Raw genomic sequence first — 20,691 nt, 5'->3', positions numbered from 1 at the left:
AATTGATAACGAAGAGGAGAGTGGAGATTTATTCACATCCAAAACGTTTTCTGCAATATATATAGCACCCAACTACATGTATTTTGACCGCAGTGACTGCACATTGCTGTCATGAGTGATGGACCAATGAAAATGCAGTGACTAAGATGCATAATGGCAGTCGAAACATATGTAGGTCAGTGTTATATATGCTGTAGAAACCTTTTTAATAAAAAATTTGGGGATGGAAATAAATCTCTCTCTTCTTCATTACCAATTATATATATACACATGTGTGTGTGTATATATATATATATATATATAAATAATATATAAATATAAACACATATACATACATATATGTACCTACCTACATCTATATGTATATATACATGCATATATGAGTACAAGACACCAAAAAAAACGTTGAACAAAATGAGAAACGAAAACATGGAAATGAACTATTTTTCAAACAACAAAAGAACAGAGTACAAGACGTACAACACAAAGAATATTCCCCTTCTTCAGTTGTCCGTGTTTTGTCTACTCTGCATTTCGAAGGTAAGGACAAGACGCGACCTTGTTGAAACAGTCCTTCCCGCAAAGCAAATTAAATAAAATTTGGGATTTTTGTGGAGGGGTAAAAGTGGTAACAAGAACAGGGCAGTAAGAACAAAACAACATATATCATCATTATCATCCTTTAATGTCCATTTTCCATGCTGGCATGGGTTGCATATATGCATGAACATGAACACACACACACAAGGCCAAGCTAACATTGAAGCTTGATGCAGTCCTCCAGCTTGCTGGGCCCTGTCAAACCATCCAATCCATTGCACTGGAGTGTATTTGATTTTGCACACACACACATTGTGTGTGGTTGCGTATTTACATATACACAATCCACACAGACAGAAAATATGCTTCATTCAATAACAATATATCTAAGACTTCCGAGAGAATATATAGAGTCCAGGTTTCATAAACCATTTAAGTAGCAAGACTAAGTATTATTTTCTGGTTTATACAGTGAAATAGTATCTAATAACACTTACATTAACACCATCCATTCACATGTGTAAAATGTATGAAGTTTGAATGATTCTCTCGACCTCCCATAATGGGATCAAATTATTATATTTTTTTTATTAGCAAAGCAATCTCAAGGCCAGCAGCTTCTAACATTTCTGCGATTTAGTCATGTACAGCATAAGATATGTGATACACTTATTGATAAACAGTACCAAATGGGATACTAGCCCTTTAGCATTATTTGAACTAGTGGGCCTCAACTGGGGTCTGTAAAAGATTTTGTGGTGGGGTCGACGCAATAAAATATTAAATTGGGGCCCTACAATGGTATTTTAAAGACCCCTAAAAATTGTTTTCTTTAGATGTGTAAGAAACAGCCAAATTTCTTTCTCTAACATTTTACATAGTTCAACCTATACAAGTTAATGTGTGAAAATTAAAACAGGAATTTTGAAAGAAGTTTATATAAGACTAATTTTTAAATATTGAATGACTATGGGGGGTCCACCAGAATAATATAGTAACCAAAAGGGGTCCATAGATAAAAAAATGGTTGAGAACCCCTGATTTAAATCAATCATATCAGGCATCAATAGTCTCCCTGTTTTATCCCTGCAAACCAGCCAGATCTGACCTCTCACACCTACCCTTCAGTATCATTTTGAAAATAAGCAGTACCATTGTTGAAATCTGAAAATTACAAGATAATGCATGATAAATTGAAAACTGTGTGAATAAATAAGTGTTATATTTGACAGAGTAATCTGAATACTAAAGAGTTAAAAGTTAAAAACTCATGCTATCTTAGTTGGAAATCACTCACTTCCCTGTATGGTTGTACAATGAACTAGAATTAGCATCCAAAGTTACCTCATGTGATGCTCTGATTTAGAGAAGAGATGTTCATGGTTTGAAAGCCTTTGTTCATATGCCTGCTAAATTCAGGGAAATGACATATACATACATCGCCTTACTGGCACCTGTGCTGGTGGCATGTGTAAAAGGATTCAAGCGAGGTTGTTGCCAGTACCACCTAACTGGCCCCTGTGCAGGTGGCACATAAAAAGCACCTACTACACTCTCGGAGTGGTTGGCGTTGGGAAGGGCATCCAGCTGTAGAAACTCTGCCAAATCAAGATTGGAGCCTGGTGCAGCCACCTGGTTCACCAGCCCTCAGTCAAAATCGTCCAACCCATGCTAGCATGGAAAGCGGATGATGATGATGATGATGATACACAAGCATTCAAGCACATATACATATACACACACACTCATAGTTCCACAAGTAAGTTTACATGTATATGCACACACACACACCTATTCTTTTATTATTTTCCTTGTCTCAGTCATTTGACTGCAGCCATGCTGGAGCACTGCCTTGTAAGGTTTCTTTTAGACGAACAGACCAACCCCAGGACTTATTTTGTCGGCCATTTTTTGCTGAATTACTAAGTTATGGGGATGTAAACACACCAATGTCAGTTGTTAAGCAGTGGTGGTAGACACACATACACACGACAGACTTCTTTCAGTTTCTGCCTACCAAATCTACTTACAAGGCTTTTGTTGGCCCGAGGCCATAGTAGAAGACACTGACCCAGGGTGCCACAGTGTGACTGAACCTGTGCCTATATATATATATATATATATATAGGCAGGCATATACATATTTATATGTGTTTGTGTATGTATGTCTCTAGTGGCTCAACCTGTTAGAAACAGGAACTAAACCGCATTCAAATCACATCTAAGCGCCTAAAAAAAGGGAAGGGCACATTAAATGCGATAGTATTAGTATATGTGAAAAGAGCGGATAGTTAAAACTAGAGTGCCTTTAATCTTAAGAGCTTGCTCAGTGAGGGAGTGTTTTGTTTTTATTCCACTACGTCAAGGGTGCAGAACTATGGGAATGTAAACAGCTGACAACACTATTTTTCACTCAAACCATCTCATACACAAAGCACAAATGACAACTTTAATACACACACACACACACACATATATATATATATATATATATGTAGGAGTGGCTGTGTGGTGAGTAGCTTGCTTATGAACCACATGGTTCTGGGTTTAGTCCCACTGTGTGGCACCTTGGGCAAGTGTCTTCTACTATAGCCTTTAGCCGACCAAAGCCTTCTGAGTGGATTTGGTAGACGGAAATTGAAAAAAGCCTGTCGTAAATGTATGTGTGTGTACATGTTTGTCCCCCCAACATCGCTTGACAACCAATGCTGGTGTGTTTACGTCCTCGTAACTTAGTGGTTCAGCAAAAGAGACTGATAGAATAAGTACTAGGCTTACAAAGAATAAGTCCTGGGGTCGATTTGCTCGACTAAAGGTGGTGCTCCAGCATGGCCTCAGTCAAATGACTGAAGCAAGTAAAAGAGAATATATATATCATCATCATTTAAATGTCCATGCTGGTATGGGTTGGATGGTTTGACAGGGTTTCTATAGGTGGATGCCCTCCCTAGCACCAACCACTTTACAGAGTGTGCTGGGAGCTTTTATGCGTGCCTTACTTGGTGCTGCATGTGCATTTTCATGTGGCACTGCACAGGTGCTTCTATGTGGTGCCGCATGGGTCTTCTTGAGTATAGCAAGGCACCATGTATCTCAGTCCTTTGTCATCTCACTTAAAAGGTTCAGCTCCTTGAGGTCGTTCTTCAGTACTTGCATATATATATATATATAGGGAGAGTTTACGAAAAAAACAAAAGACGAAGACAGGTGGTGTACAAAACAAACAGATGTATTAGTATAACGCTAAGGAATAGAAAAAGTCTTTTAGGTTTCGAGCCTACGCTCTTCTACAGAAAGGGACACAGAAAAAACAAGGAGAAAAAAATGTGTGTAGTGGCTAACGACCTATCATGATACACACACACACACACACATATATATATATATATATATATATATATGCACACACACAACAGGCTTGTAAGCATTTTCTAATTACCAGTTTTATTCACAAGGTACCAGTCAGGCTAAGGCAATAGTAGAAGACATTTGCCCAATGTATTGTGCAGTGTAACTGAACCTAGGACCATGGTGGTTGTGAAACAAATTTAACTTCTAAGTCACATCTGCACCTGAAACTAAAGGATGTGCTCACAATGCCTTCATTTTCTAAGCAGATATCCACAGGCTCAATATTGTGTAACTCTGGGGATCAGAGAGGAACCACTGTTTTAAATGCAATAAAGCTATTTTGCGTGTGTGTGTGTGTGTGTGTGTATTGAGTTCAGTCCCATTGAATGGCACATTGAGCAAGTGTCTTCTACTACAGCCTTGGGCTGACCAAAACTTTGTGAGTACATTTGATAGATGGAAACTGGTTGATGTGAGTCTTCCATCACTGCATGATAACCTATGTTGGTGTATTTATGTCCTGTAACTTAGCAGTTTGGTCAAAGGAACCAATAGAATGAGTACTGGAGTTGATTCATTTGACTAAAAATTCAAGGTGATACCCCAGCACAGCTGCCGTCTAATATGTACAAATCTGAACATATTGAGCATTGTTAATGTATAAAACATTATATAATGAAATCAAAAAAAATTTTTTAAATAATAACATATATATTTATGTTATAAGAATTTAGACACTTCAAGAGATATAAAGTAAATTATTTTTAAAATAACGTATTTTCTTAGACACTCACAAGAATATGAGTATTTAAAATACCGTATAAGATAAATTAATGAGATTATCTCTGCTTCAAGAGATAGAATAATTACTTGTTTGCAACTAGGACCAAACCCAAATGAGAAGGAAAGAGAAACAAAAATTCTCCAAAACTGACATGCTATTAATAAAAAAAACAAAAACAAAAGTCTGATATCCTGGAAAGAAGAGGACAGTTGTGGCGATGCAATTTTGCCTAATTAGGTTAATCAGCATGGAACACTTGCTCAATCTTATCTGCAGCAGATGGGGGATTCAGATATGTAAAAAACAAAAGGCTCGGTAATTTGCATAAATGAAACAAAAGTGAGCTGAGAGAAATAATGCAAAGTGGTCAGTGGGATGTGTTGGGGGTGATTAACTAAGACTGAAGAATATTCTATCAGGAAGTATCGTAAAGCTGTTTTTTTTAAATATTTAAATGACAAGAGTGTAATGAAGAGTGTAATGCAGTTTAAGTGGGTTTTATAAAAAAGAGGTATTTCAACAAATTCAAACAATAAACAAAAATTTTCAAAGCAAGTCCTAATTTAGTGATGCTATTGAAATCAGAAATAGGAGATTATTTCAGAGTTAACCCTTTCAGTTCTAATCTCTAATTCTTTGAGATGGAACTGATCACTTTAAAGTATTCATCATCATCATAATTTAATGTCTGTTTTCCATGCTGTAATGGGTTGGATGGTTTGATGGGAGTTGTGGCGAGCCAGAGGACTTGCACCAAACTCCAAAGTGGGTTTGGCATGGTTTCTATGACTGGATATCTTTCCTAATGCCAACAACTTTACAGAATGTTGTATGAGGTGCTTTTCATGTGGAAGTGGCTCAAGTGAGATCACAAAGTAGCTTGTGAGACCCCACTCAACTGACAAACAGGGCAGTAGTATTGCGGGAGATGGCTTTGTGCCAGGGGATGAGAGGTTTACAAATGATAGAGCAGGGGTTGGTGAAATGGGGTTAAAATGAAATTCTTGGGGGTAATGAGGACTCATTAGACATAAGTGAAATTATATTAAAAAGCCATGTTCCTTGTTACGATGGAAATTTTTCTTCTGGCCTGAAGAGGCAGTCAAAGAGTTGCTGACTTTTGCAACAACCTACTTTAGCAAACAAAGATTCTCTATTCTAATGAACATAAAAACAAAGCAGAGAAATCGATTGGACCCCAAAGACTGTATCCAAATTGCTCTGGCATCAAAATGTCCCAATTTTTACATAATTGTAATAAAAATGAAACAACATCATTTCTCCAAAACCTGAAGTGAAAAAGTTTCTAGAAAAATCCTTTTGTTTCTTAATGAGGATATTAATTTATTTTATTGCATTTGTTTTATACTCTTTATATTTATAATTGTATTCTCCATATAAATAGATTCAATAAACATTCTGAATTCAAAGAATCTATGACATTTTCCCTTTCAAATCAAGGGGGTAATGTTGGGGTATTTGGTTAAAAAAACGTTCCCTGACAGGTGTCTTGCTGGAGAGGAGATACATGGCTATCCCAGTTGGAAAGAAAGAGAGAGAGAGAGAGAGATGGCAGTGAAGATGTGTCACTGTGTACCCTCAAGTAACAGGGAAGTGAATATAAGTGGTACAGAAGACTGAACAGGGTGAGCGGGTAAGTTTACGAAAATATGAAAGGAGAGTGGCAGCTGGATAGAGATTAAACAAGTGAAGGAATGCAATGGGTGGGCATTAAGGAGTTGTAAGCAGGATGGATGTTAGAAAGATGAATTATTGGGAAGAGATTCATTAGGGACAGAATTTGTGCAGGGGCACATATAAAAAAACAAATATGTTATATACAACACAATGTGTATTAGAAAATGTAATTAGTTTGGAATTTTGTGTAGTTAAGAAGTTCACTTTTCAACGATATAATTTTGGGATATGTGCCAACCAAACCACACAACATTTTGCACAAGTGTCTTCTAATTACAGCACTGCACTGATCAAAGCCTTGAGAGTGGATATAATAGAAACTGACAGAAGCTGGTCATATATACATATGTGTGTGTGTATATATATATATATAGATATGCATCCATATATATGCTTGTGTATATGTGTATTCCACATTTCATATCGTAAAAACCTTGATAGTCCAACCTATGCCACCAGGGAAAACAGACATTAAGGGATGCTGCTGCTGATGTATATATATTTATATAGCAGAACATGAGAACCAATGAGAACATCAGATGGTACCATTAATTTCCAACAAAAAAGTGCACGTATTATGTTGCAGCCTCCCACCTCATACGATCTGCTGCATGTACTGGTACGGATATGTCCCCTACCTCCAGCCAGATCATTCTACCAGGGCCTCACTTTCATTCAACAGAATGGGTGTGGGCTGGAAGGGGCTCCTGTGGCAGGCCCCACACTAGATGGCTGGATGTGATTAAGGAAGATCTCCAGAGGCTTGATGTTGTCTTGGAGGATGCAGAGGGGCTGGTACAGGGCCACCAGCAATGGTGGACTTGGTTGGCTCTTCATACAATGATGCCTCTGGGATGACTGACCCCCAGCTCCAAGATCAAGAGCATGAAGCAAGCAAGTATATATATATATAAAACTGGTTTACTCAATCGATCCACTGACTGGTTGAGAAAAACTGAATGACCCTAAAGAACTAACGCTATCCTCGTCAGAGTCAAAGTATACTGGATGGCTTAGCTTAGCCAATCTATTTTCCTGTCTATATGTAAGCTTTTATTCTTTTACTTCTTTCATTCATTTGACTGTGGCCATGCTGAAGCACCACCTTGAAGGATTTTAGTCAAACAAATCAACCCCAGGACTTATTTTTTGAAAGCCTAGCACTTATTCTATTATTCTCTTTTGCTGAACCACTAAGTTACAGGGACATAAACATACCAACACTAGGTGTCAAGAGGTGATGAGGGGACAAACACAGACACAAAGACACACACACATATATACATGACGGGCTTCTTTCAGTTTCCATCTACTAAATCCACTCACAAGGCTTTGGTATATGTGTGTATGTGTATATATATTGACGTATATTAAGGTCCTGGAAGGGTAGAATGAAGGGGTATTTCCAATGCAACACTCAACCCAAGCTTGAGTCTATCTTCACTCTTGAACTGTAGTCTCAAGTAAGATCGAATGTTTAAAAAGCGAGTGGTACAGAAACAACTGTAACTGGTCATTAAAAATGGGTTAAACTCTTTCTTTGACTTATTTGGATTATGCACACATATATTGAATCTAATTCGATGACTGGCATCTGTGCTAGTGGAGTGCTAAGAGCTCCATCCGAGCGTGATCGTTGCCAGAGCAACTAACTGGCTTCTGTGACAGTGGCATGTAAAAAGCACCATTCAAGCATGATTGTTACCAGCGTCACCTTACTGACACATCAATTTGAGCATGGCCGTTGCCAGTACCGCTTGACTGGCCCTCATGCCAGTACCGCTTGACTAGCCCTCATGCCAGTGGCACATAAAAGCACCTGCTACACTCTTAGAGTGGTTGGCGTTAGGAAGGGCATCCAGCTGTAGAAACTATGCTAGATCAGAGATCAGATTGGAGCCTTGTGCAGTCATCTGGTTCGCCAGTCCTCAGTCAAATCATCCAACCCATGCTAGCATGGAAAGTGGACGTTAAATGATGATGATGATATCGGTGTGTGTGTGTGTGTTTTTCTGTCTCTATAACCATCACACAATAGTTGTAAACTAATAAGGCAGTGAGCTGACAGAAACGTTAGCATGCTGGGCAAAATGCTTAGCAGTATTTCGTCTGTCTTTACATTCTGAGTTCCAATTCTACTGAGGGCGACTTGCCTTTCATCCTGTCGGGGTCATGCATACTAGGGTCGATCTAATCAACTGGCCCCACTCCCCAAAACTTTCGGGCCTTGTGCCTAGAGTAGAAAAGAATAGTTGCAAACTAGCATTAACATTGTAAAAACAAAGTCTTTTGTTTCCAATCTTCTGTAAAAATATTTCTTTGCTTAGAAGTAGGTGAGAGTTGATGACAAAAAGCATCCAGCCATAGAAAATATCAACAAATTCCATCTGACTCAGGGAAACATGGAAAAGTGGACATGAAAATAATGATAATGAAATACAGCACGTTTGTTATTTTCTTCACACATTTTCATCAACATACATAACAACAGCATGCATTTGTATCAGTTGTAAGTTTTACAGAAAAGGCTTTAAAAAATCTGTATTTCAACTGGAATAAATTTATCTTAGATTATCTATTTTCCACTTACGTAAGTAAATATCTTGCTGAGAGATGTAACACTATTCCAACAAATTACAGAACTTGTACTTATGAATGATATTTAAGCAAATCTCTACATCTTTAATCATTATGCATCTTGAGTGGTAGATTTAAGTCATGTGTTATCAGCTATATGCTTTATAGAAAAGAAAGCCAAAATAAACAAAATTCATCACCAGATAAAACAAAGAAGTCTTTTACTAGATATGTGCTCTATAATATATAAAGCAGAATATGAAAGACTGTGTGTTGTTGCATGAAGGCTCATGTACTACTTAAGTATTAATTGCTTGACAAGCTGGTTCACTACAGAAAACTTTTTGGGATTTTAGTGAAAGACAGATGAACCTAGCGTAGGTTCAATGACTATCTAACAACAACATGAGCCCTCAGAAATTCTGGGTTGGTGTCTGGTGTGCTGGAAGGCCACTATGAGTGAGGCATCCCTTAGTTTTAATTGAAGGAGGTCTTTAGAACCCGCTTCAAATCTGGGTTACATCTGCTCTGATAATTGTTGGTAACTTGGTTTCTGCAATGGCCAACACTCGACAGCAAGATCACACTATTCCAAAGTGTGTGTGCATGTGATTAGGGACCACATGTGAATTTGTTGCTTGCGAAGACCTGTTGGGGCAAGTGAAATCGGAATCGAAATTGAACCAATCCTATGACTGGCACCCGGCAGTTGCCAGGACCGCTGGATTGACTCCTGTGCAGGTGGCAAGTGAAGAAACACCATTTCGACCCTGTGCTTGAGGAGATCCATTGAGTCAAGTACACCAACATCAAAATCAATGGAAACTGCAGCTGTGATCCTTGTGCCGGTGGCACGTAAAAAGCACCATCTGAACGTGGCTGATGCCAGCACTGCCTCGACTGGCTTCCGTGCTTGTGGCACGTAAAATGCACCAATCCTATCGTTGCCAGCCTCGTCTGACACCTGTGCCGGTGGCGCGTAAAAGCAACCCACTACACTCTCAGAGTGGTTGGTGTTAGGAAGGGCATCCAGCTGTAGAAACACTGCCAGATCAGACTGGAGCCTGGTGCAGCCTTCTGGCTTCCCAGATCCCCGGTCGAACCGTCCAACCCATGGAGAACGGACGTTAAACGATGATGATGATGACTGAAACTATAAAGATGAACTACTTGATGGTTGGAGCCAGCTCAACCTATTCTAGGCAAATGCCACTGCAAGTACAAGTAAATATATGAGAATCTGTTAGGAAACATTTCATTACTTACCATGTGAGGATTCTTTCAAAAAGTAACAAGTTAGAGATTCATTGTCGGTTGAAAGTTGTTCTCAAAAGAAAGTTTTCTGGGATTTTCTGCTTCTTATATACCAAAAATGTTAACAAAAGAATAATTTTTTTTCTCTTTAATCAGAATTGTAGCAGAAAGAGGGAGAGAAATGAAATAAAATCCAATGTCCAAAATATGTATTGTTAGGCCACAAAGTAGTGTTAAATGTTATTTATTTATGCATTTTCTAAGTATTTTGTTCAAAGTCATGTTTTATTCATGAATCTGACAGTAACTTCAACAATGTTATGGTACATTGGCAGCCGTTTATGAATTCAGACGTGGAGAAAGGCGACTAATCCAGGAATGAATAAGTTAGTTTATTATTATTATTATTTCAATTATATAGTTTTTGTATTTATTTTACATTAAATTCATCACTTGTTTTACAATGGAAGTGATTTATAATCAGGTTTTAAAGTAAAGGTTATCTCATTATTAAAAAAATAAAGTAAGAAAAATAAAATTCCAATACAGCTGTACTATTTACCAATCTGTTCAATTGTCTTCATATACACATAGGCACACGTGTGCGTGTGTGTGTATATATATATATATATAGATATGTATGTGTTGTTTACACTGTCTCTCTCCTTTGGTTATCTCTGCAATATATATACATACCTCACAAAAGTTAACTGCAGTTTAGAGTTAAAAAGAAACGTGAAATGTCTATTGCTTCAATGTGTTAACTATTATTGGGTCTGTTTATGATACCCTGCACAAATAATAATTTTTTAAAAAATGCCCTATTTTCTTTGGATTAAAAATCAATAAAAGGCTAGTTTCAAATTTTATTCAGGAGATAAATATTAATCCTGTTTAAAAGGTGCATATGTTTGAATTTAAAGCAAGAAAATGAGAATCACTTCTTGATTAGGCAAGGAAAATCTTGCTCAAGCAAAGCAAGGCTCTATTTTTATAGGCTTGGCTTCAAATGATGATGATAGTAATTTATAAAGAAATACAACTTTTTCTATAGAAGGGATTAATTACCTATTAATCTCCCGTTTTATGGATTAAGATAAACTCTCAAACTCATAACTTGTTTTAATTTCTTATTATTTTAAAACCAGAATATGCCAGCGTACTCTTCTTAATTAATATAAGAAACTGATTCTAAACGTTTTTATTTTTTATTTTTGCCGTAAACTACTCCAAATGTGCTTGAGAAACCAAAGAACGGCAGCTTCTAATTCGTTCTCTAAATTAACATCTGGGTCACAAAAATTTAATGTTATCGTCTTTGACACATATACAAATAAGCATTCGTGTTTCTCTAAAGAGGAGCGGAGTGGGAGAGAAGTAGAGGGGGAAAACTGGAATTAGCATTAAAATTTGCCGATTCCTTATGACACGTTCATTACTCCTTAAAACCACCTCCAAATTTAATAAGCTTAAACTATAATTTATTTAAAAAAGTTAACACTATTATGGAAATATTGTCCACTGGTAGGATTTTAAAGCCGTTTTATTAATTTATTGATAACGTTTTAATAGTCTTCTTACAAGAAAAAACCGTAAGAAAATCTTTAAGGTTGTTTATTTTTATGTGGCTATCGATATATTTAGGTTCTTATATAAATATATTCGGAAATATTAAGAATCAAAATATACAAAATGATATATAAAATAAATATCTATCGAAGAGTTTCGGCAAACATTTGTATCTATCATTAAATTTAAAACCACTGCCTTTCTAGGCAGATACTTCAACAATTGAATTTACGAGCATGATAAATGCATTAATAACACGCTTGGTTGGTTTACAAAAGACTTCTTATACTGTATTGGATGGGTAAAAAAAAGTCAATGTTTTGGGGCAAACTAAAACTAAACAAGTGCAAAACTGTTTTAAATTAAATATTAAAAAAAAAAAATAACCAAAAAATCCCCCCAAAATTATTTAAAAACAAAAATAAAATAGAAATAAAATGAAATAGCTACATTTTCGCTTCTATTTAATATGTTAAAGAAAATAAATAATTAAATAATAAATAAATAAATATAGTTCATGAATAAGTTAGAGTGACAATAAAAAGACTTATATTCATTCTTGGTAACATGCTGCATGCGAAAATAAAGTGTTAGCCGCCATTTTTTTCTCACGCTGTTACTACATTCACTGCGGATATGAAATCAGCAGAATAAGAAGGTAGAGTTGACGCAGGGGTGGGGGATGGGTGGGGAGACTAGAAATATTTTAAAGATAGATCTGATGATTAAAAAAATTCCAACAAAAAAAAAAATTCCAGAAAAAATATAAACGATAATTGTTAAAAATATTATTTTAACGAATAAAGAAAATTCTCAAATAGGTTTATTAATTAAAAAAAAAAAAGAATTCCCAATAATAAAAACTCCAGAAAAATATAATCGATGATTGTTAAAAAAAATATTATTTCAACAAATAAAGAAAATTATTCTATTTGTAATTTTAAGTTTGATGAGTGTTAATAAACGAAACTATTGACTCTTGAGTCACTCTGTAACTTCTGCCGATTATAATAATAATAATAATAATAATAATAATCATAATAATAATAATAATGATAATAATATTTATTCATGTTTTGAGTTCTATTTTTTTCTTTTTGTATCACCAAACTTAATTGTAAGAATATTATATTAACTATTAAATATTAACTATTACTTTTCGGCTCGTGACCTTTCCTTCAGCCCGTGCCTGTTATCACCTTTGACGTCAGTTATGGTGTTAGACTCCAGATACATTTCTTTTTCTTCACCACGGATATGTTGTCAATCGCTCGTATAAGCTGATAAATGGTTATGACTAGCAAAAAAAAGAAACGAGCTCCCAGCAATGCGAACTGGAGTCGGAAAAACGCTGTTAAAGATAACGATAAGGTAAATATTACTGTATGTTACCATGCAATATGTGTTTCGTCCGTCTCACAGACAGATAAGAGATCGACATGTATATATAATGTATATAAACACATACACTACTCTACACACACACATACATATCTGTAGGTAACTATACACATATTTGATGTCAAATCTATCTGTCTATCATATAATTTATATAGTGTATATCTATTGCTGTTGATGTTTACGATCTGAGGTTTTAATTAATTATATATGGTCATTTTGTATTGCATTTTCATTATTTCATAAATATTTTCTATGGATTTTTGCCTTCAATCGATTCTTCCTATTTCTGTTGATTCAGTTGTAATCGAACATCGGGTTACATCAGCTCTTTGATGTGAATTCTTTGTGACTTAAACTTATCAATTAATCAACCAGTTGACATTTTTTTCATTTATTAAGTAAAGAATTTCTTTGTTTACGATTTCCTCCTCATTCATGCCTCCTTTTTTTTCGAATAGATTCGCATTTTCACAAAGAAATAACGTGTATATATATATATATATATATATATATATAATATATATATATATTTATACACTCACACACATACTATGACTTCCAAGTTTCATCTCTTGAAGCTTATTCAGTATTTAAGCATTGTTTTCATTAAATCTCGAGATAGGTTATTTTAAAGGATAATATCTTGGAATCTTGTTGAGATTTTCCCCAAAATAGCAGAACCCATTCGGGGAAACATTCGTCACTTTAATTGCAATAAACCTTTATAAATGAAATAAAAATTATTTAAGCAGGGTGGGGGATTTATTCGTGTAAAAATAGGCCGTATAACTTGTCATTTTGAAAATTGTAAAAAACACTTTTTGTAAAATAAATTTTTTATTGAATGTTCTCAAAGGCCGGAACCCTAGAATTCTTTTACGGATGATTGGGTTTCTGCGGAACTTAATTCAAGGAATCATTGCTCTTGAGGCTCTTATAAATATGTAACTTAGAAAATAAAGCATCCTATTTCATTTCTCCGATTTTAATTTACTGGTAATATATATTTTTTTGTCATTTGAAACAACATCCCACCCAAAATATATAATAAAAACAATCATTAGAAAAAAACCATCCTGTTGATAGATTTACTATGTAAGAATATTGCTTTTTCCAAGAATAAAACGCTTTGGAGTTTGATATTATGTACAATAAAATAATTAGATATTTTAAAATATTAATTTTTTTCCTGTTTGGGGACTGGGACGGGAGAGAAAGATCGGAATATTTCCTTTTCTTTCTGTTCGGGTAAAATGAATTTTGAATGACTATTGTGTCATTAACTATTAATAAAACCCGAGACTGGGTTTATGGGGCAATACTGAGTTATCGTTCCTGGTGTTGGCTTTCTTACACATACATGCATACGTTCACCCACCTACATAAATAATCCGCACACACACACACACACATATATAAATCGGCAGTAGATTGTAACTCAAGGGCCGAGAGTTTCGTGTTTGACACATATCTACCGCCACCTCTCTCTCTCTCTTTCTCTTATATATACACATATTTAGTGTTAACTGTCGGGGAAAAAAAGAGGACCCACTACCTATGCCATAATAGAAATTAATAATGTATGTCTTCAGGCAAGTTATATCGTCGTCTAAGAATATGCACTCGTATATTTGTCGGCAGAGTGAGTATACTAATCACAGAATACAGGTTATAGATCCATTTCAGCCTATCTTACCAATCAAGTTTCGCATTGGGATTTAAAGAACCGGAGATACTTGTTGTGGAAGGTGGTAGCCGTCAATTATAATTATGAATAATGTTATTAAACTCCTAAACTGATCACAATTAGCGAGCGACTTCCGTAGTACGTATAAAGGCACACACACACATAAGGGCATTTACCCAAACGTTTTTTTTTAAGTACCCGTTTGATAACACAGTTTCTCACGCGATTATATCACACACGCAATAGATATGTACTCATATGTAGATATGTACACACACACACAAAGGCATTCACTCGTACATTTTAAAATTCTATTTTAAAGATACACGTTTTATATCGACATATTTTTCTCATGCGACTATAAAACGCACACACACATGTATGGATCGCCTGTATTTATTATTTTTTTTCTTTAATACAAGAGGAAAATAAAATTAGTAAAAAGCTGATTGTTGAAAGCTGTCCAAACTATTCTCAAATGAGTCTTAGGAGAGTTGTGGGTAAAAAAATAAAATAAAACGTCAAGCCATAAACAACCACCGCTTTTAGATTTTTCTTTTGCATCACATAACTCTTTCCACAACCATCTTGACATCATATCATCTTTGTAGCTTCCTGTTTTTCTTTTGCCCCCTTTTCCCCCTTCAACTCTTTCCCCCGCCTCCCTCACCCCATCGGACCCCCACCTCCCTAAAATTTCCCATCCTATTACACATGCTCGACTGTGTGAGTGCTTGTGATGTTTGTAAAATATGGAGCCGTGTCGTAAACATTAAATTTCACTGAATATGTTTTTAATATTGCTAATTGCTATGGTGCCTCTCCTCTCCGTGTTTCCTTCAGGCCGTTCCTTCACTAGGATATCTAACACACACACACACACACACTAGTTGATGTACTTGGCGGCGGAGCGATGACAACCATTAAGTGTTTGTCTTTTCAGTCACGTCTATTTTTGGATTATTATTCTTATTATTATTATTATTGCTCTGTTATAGTCATCCAAATCAGCTTATGAAAATTTACTTCCTTCTTGACTCAAACGTTCCACTTTCGTGTTTATTCCTTCCTCCCCTTCCCCGTCCTCTATTTTTCTAAGGTTTTTAATCTCAAATTTTCCTGTTCATTTGTATGTGTGCATACACACACACATATTTATATGATTGATTGATTGATTCTAGTTTCAGCTTATGAGCTGTGGCCATGCTCACACACACATACATGTATATATATATACATACATACATACACATATATATATATATACACGCATACATATATATATATAATTTCGTACTTATATACATCTGTATATACATACAGTGTGTCTGTGGTCCATATCACATAATTTGCTTAATCATTTCGTCATCTGGAGGATAGCACATAACAAGAAACTCTAAGTAATAACGCCATGATTACCTTCAAATGAATAAACTCTATTTCTTGTATTGAGTTCTTTTTCTCTTGCTTGTACTTCCAAACACGTACTTTATATATATGTGTGTATGCATGTATATATATATATATATATATATATAATATACACTTTTTATTAAAGCTGTGAAATTTTCACAAAACTGTTACTCAGAGTTTCACATTCCTGTTCGTTGGACAGCTGTGATTGAGTACTATGTTTCCCACCTTGTTTTGCACTTATGTGCTTCTCTGTTTGTGTATATATATATATATTATATATATATATATATATATATATATATATATATATAGTGTTTGTGTGTTCATGGGATGCTTTATCATTTTAAAGTGTTTATTATTTTGTCTTTTGTGGTTTCTTGCTGTGAATCATCTGGTATTTAATTATAGGTGTACCAGTAAGATACCCAAGGTCCATTCTGTTATAATTTCTTAATCTACTCTTCCACACCCTTAAAAATGAGGCATGTGTATCTAGGCAGTATAGTTGTTTTTCTCGATCTGCTCCTATGGCTATATAATGGGTTGCATGATTGCATATACATAAAGTCTACTGTTGCACACACAAAACTGTTTTTGTCTTTTCTTTCTTTTTGTCATTGCTAGTTGGCAAAGTCTGCTCAGCTGAAAGTAGTTAGCACTTTGCCATGGTATATCAAATGGTTCATGTTAAAAAGGAGAACCAGTTGCTGTGCATTTGTGTGTTCTCGTGATAAACACATACATGCACACACCTCATTAGAGAGAGAGAGAGATTATGGACTGGCTTATTTAGTGTGGTCTCCCATATCCAAACTTGTTAATGTTCTGAGAAACATTGTTTGAATACAAAATGGGATGGTCATAGTTGTAACTCTTTGGATCATATATCTACTTGGCTAGAGTTGAGTTGTGGTTAAACAACAAATAAATACTAGAATTCTGATTGACAATTGATATACTAAGCTGCAGAAAGAAGACTTGAAAAATCAATTATGAAAAGCAGGCAAACAAGTGCTGTGACTGGGGTAACTGGAAAATAAGCAGTGCATCAACCTGATAATTTTTATGTGTATTTAGTTTGTTGTTTAGCTTCAGATCAGTCTGGGTCGAACCAAAATTTATCATGGACTACATTTATGGTGGATTGGCAGAATCATTAGAATGTTATTGTGGTATTTAGTTTTGGCCCTTTACATTCTGGGATTAACCCTTTTGTGTTCAGACTACTCTGTTAAATGTAATATTTTTTCACTCAAATTGTTTTGAATTAATCAAGCATTATCTTATAGCTTTGGGGTTTCAATGATGTGATTGTTTATTTTCAGAATGACATTGTAGGTTAGGAGTGAGAGGTTAGATATCACCAGTTTGAATATAAAACATGTAGAATATCTGGGCCAGATATGGCCGGTTTAAACACTAAAGGGTTAAAGAGATCTGTTGAGTCAAAGTACCAGTTAGGTAATGGGGCTGATTTAAACTGGCCATATCAGGCCCAAATATTCTGCTTGTTTTATGTTCAAACCATCCAGATCCAGCCCCCCACACCTACCTTACAATGTCCTTCTAAAAACAAACAATCATATCATTGAGATCTGAAAGCTATGAGACAATGCATGATTAATTCATAACAATGTGAATTAATAAGCAGTACAATTGGCAGAATAATCTGAATGCTAAAGGGTTAACCAACTGATGCTGGTGTCTCTTAGACTTCTTTAAGCATATGGCTATGAACAACCTCAAGAAATATGGTTTTGAAAGACAGATCTGATATAAATGTAGTTTATGTACAAGAGAAATCTATTTTCTGAAAGTAGGGTGATTTGAAGGACATTTAACTATTTCTAGAAGGTCTACTGACTGCATAAACTTGCTCATTGTTGTAGTAGGGCAGGTGTGAGTGGCCAGATCTGGCCAGTCTTATTATATAAAACAGGTAGAATATTTGAGCCGGATATGGTCAGTTTAAATGTTAAAGGGTTAAAAGCTTGAAAAGATGAACAGCAAAATTGATTATGGTGGGATTTGAATTCAGAACATAAGTTCTTTGAGGTGTTTTATCACATCATCATCATTATCATTTAACATCCGTTTTTCCATGCTGGCATGGGTTGGATGGTTTGACTGAGGACTGGCAAGCCAGTAGGCTGCACCAGGCTCCAAACTGATCTGGCAAAGATTTTGCAGCTTGATGCTCTTCCTAACGCCAGCCACTTGGAGAGCATAGCGGGTGCTTTTTATGTGCCACTAGCATGGGAACCAGTTAGGTAGCACTGACATCGACCACATTTGGATGGTGCTTTTCATGTGGCACTGACATTGATCACGTTCAGATGGTTCTTTTTATGTGCCACTAGCATGGGAGCTGTAATTTTCATTCTATGACCAAAAATGAAAAACAATTCCAAACAAATTGTTTATTACTGCAATATATAAGTTTGTGCTTTTATCTCTGAAAGACATTTAGGTCAACAAGTATTCTTTTACCGTTATGTCAGTTTTGAAGATATTAATTCATTGTTGTTATATGGCAGTATATTGAGTTCAGCTTTATTATTATTACATCCTGCTGTTTGTTTCATAGCAGCATGGAACATGGACATTAAATATTGATGATGATGGTGTACATTTCCACTGCATTACTTCTCTAGTTCACTAAAATATGTTCCAATACATCTGTCAACTGGCTTGGCTTGTTAGTTATAACAACAACAACATTTTCACAAATCACATCCTATCATCTTGAAACAAGAAGGTCACATTGGATGCTGTAGTCTTAGATGTTCAAAGAAGAAAGGATGGAAGATCTTTGATCAATTTGTCCTGTCTATTCAATCAGGTTTGATTTGGGTGCTAAACAATAATAATAACAACAGAAGCATCTAAGCATACAGAGGTTCAAAGGAAATTAAATGAACTAATAATATCAACCAGCAGACACTTTGCAGTTCAATCATTATCGTGTGGATAGAATGTATGTCTGCATAAATCTTCATGGGTCTAGAGACCTGACATTTCTGCTTTGATGTTAAAAGCGTAGATTAAAACTAAACAAACTAAATGGCGAGAAAGTTGAAATTGAACCAAGAGCACTTGTCTAATTGAAACTGTATTGGCATTAACAGTAAAAAAACAAAAACAACAAAAAACAAAACAATAGCTGTTGGTGTTACTGATGATACATATTAATGATAATGAGTTTGTCTTTTACGAAACAGCAATTGTGTAGCTTTATTCCTACAGTAGGCTTCTGTTAAATTTATGTTAGATATATTGTGTTTTATATAGATTACTTACATTCATATGATTCATTCATCATCATTGTTAATTGTCTGTTTTCTATGCTGGCATGAGTTGGATTGTTCAACTGAGCTAGAGGGCTGTGCTGAGCTCCAATATCTTTTGGCATGTCTCTATGCTTGGATGCTCTTCCTAATGCTAAACTGCCTTACGGTGTGTCCTGAGCTCTCTTTTCTCAAGGCATCAGCACTGGCAAGGTCACCAAGTAACTTGCAAGACAAGACCCCTTAAGTGAAAGGGGTGTAGTCTTGAGGGAGGTGGTTTATGCCAAGTGTTGATTGAGGAATAGGAACAGGTGCCCTGCTGTAGAGGCAATATATGGCTGCCCCTGCTGGAGTTGGGTGTATAAGTTTCTGAGAGTGTGAAAGGAAAGTGACAGATGGTTAGAGATGGGGATAGAGGTGGATACATTGGCAGAGGCATGGTTTATGGTAAATATCAGTTGCTGGGGGAAATGAAGGAAATATTAGTGGGTCAGAGAGGAGAAGGAGATGATAAGTGACTGTAGTATGGGGGAAGACTTATCAGGACCCATCTTTATTGAAATTTATGGGTCTTCTCAAGTGCAGCATATTGCCAATCACCTTGGTAATTTGTCATTTCCTTGTTGAGGCTCAACATCTTGAGGTTGGTCTTTGTGACTTGGTGCCACATCTTCCTGGGTTTCCCTCTTCCACAAATTCATGCTGATTGTTTGCAGTAAATTGTGTGTGTGTTTGTATACATACATTTTGGAGTACAAACATAAGGAAACATACTCTGTTAGTTTTTTTTTTTTTAAGCTGATGATTCACTCTGTTGCTCCATAGAGTTACTTGCTGGTATTTGGTCATTAGGCAATAAATAGCACAGAATGTATTTGTAAATAACAATTCAAGGGTGTAAATTAGTGAATCTTTTCAGATTAATTGAACCCTGTACCTTGTGCTAACTGACCAATACACCACAAGACCATCTCTACCACAAGGCTCCACTACAGGTGTTTTATCTGTTGGAACTTCCTTATGTAGACTTAAATAGATTAAACACTGTCTAACATAGCAAAGTAGTCCATCTTGATCAATATATGAATGAGAAATGACTCCAAGGAAAATTAATAAATCAATAATTA

General features: G+C 35.6%; 2 protein-coding genes across 3 annotated transcripts in view; one reads left to right on the top strand and one right to left on the bottom strand.

Moving 5' to 3' along the window:
• Positions 1-12,384, bottom strand: part of LOC115215102 (homeobox protein TGIF2) — an 82,381-nt gene extending 69,997 nt beyond the window's left edge. The window contains exon 1 of the mRNA XM_029784269.2: positions 10,217-12,384. The gene's annotated coding sequence lies outside the window, so the exon portion shown is untranslated. The remainder of the gene's footprint in view (positions 1-10,216) is intronic.
• A 571-nt stretch (positions 12,385-12,955) lies between these two features.
• LOC115214987 (hippocampus abundant transcript 1 protein) overlaps positions 12,956-20,691 on the top strand; it is a 98,687-nt gene continuing 90,951 nt past the window's right edge. The window contains exon 1 of one of the 2 annotated variants that reach the window (XM_029784087.2): positions 12,956-13,144. In XM_029784087.2, the coding sequence (XP_029639947.1) occupies positions 13,061-13,144 (84 nt within the window). In that variant the 5' untranslated portion in view covers positions 12,956-13,060. The remainder of the gene's footprint in view (positions 13,145-20,691) is intronic. The other variant, XM_029784088.2, reaches the window with a different exon arrangement.

This window comes from Octopus sinensis, linkage group LG8, assembly GCF_006345805.1.
Source record: "Octopus sinensis linkage group LG8, ASM634580v1, whole genome shotgun sequence".
Taxonomy (NCBI): domain Eukaryota; kingdom Metazoa; phylum Mollusca; class Cephalopoda; order Octopoda; family Octopodidae; genus Octopus; species Octopus sinensis.
The sequence above is the reverse complement of the archived record's forward strand: the minus strand, read 5'-3'. Positions and strand labels throughout refer to the sequence as shown.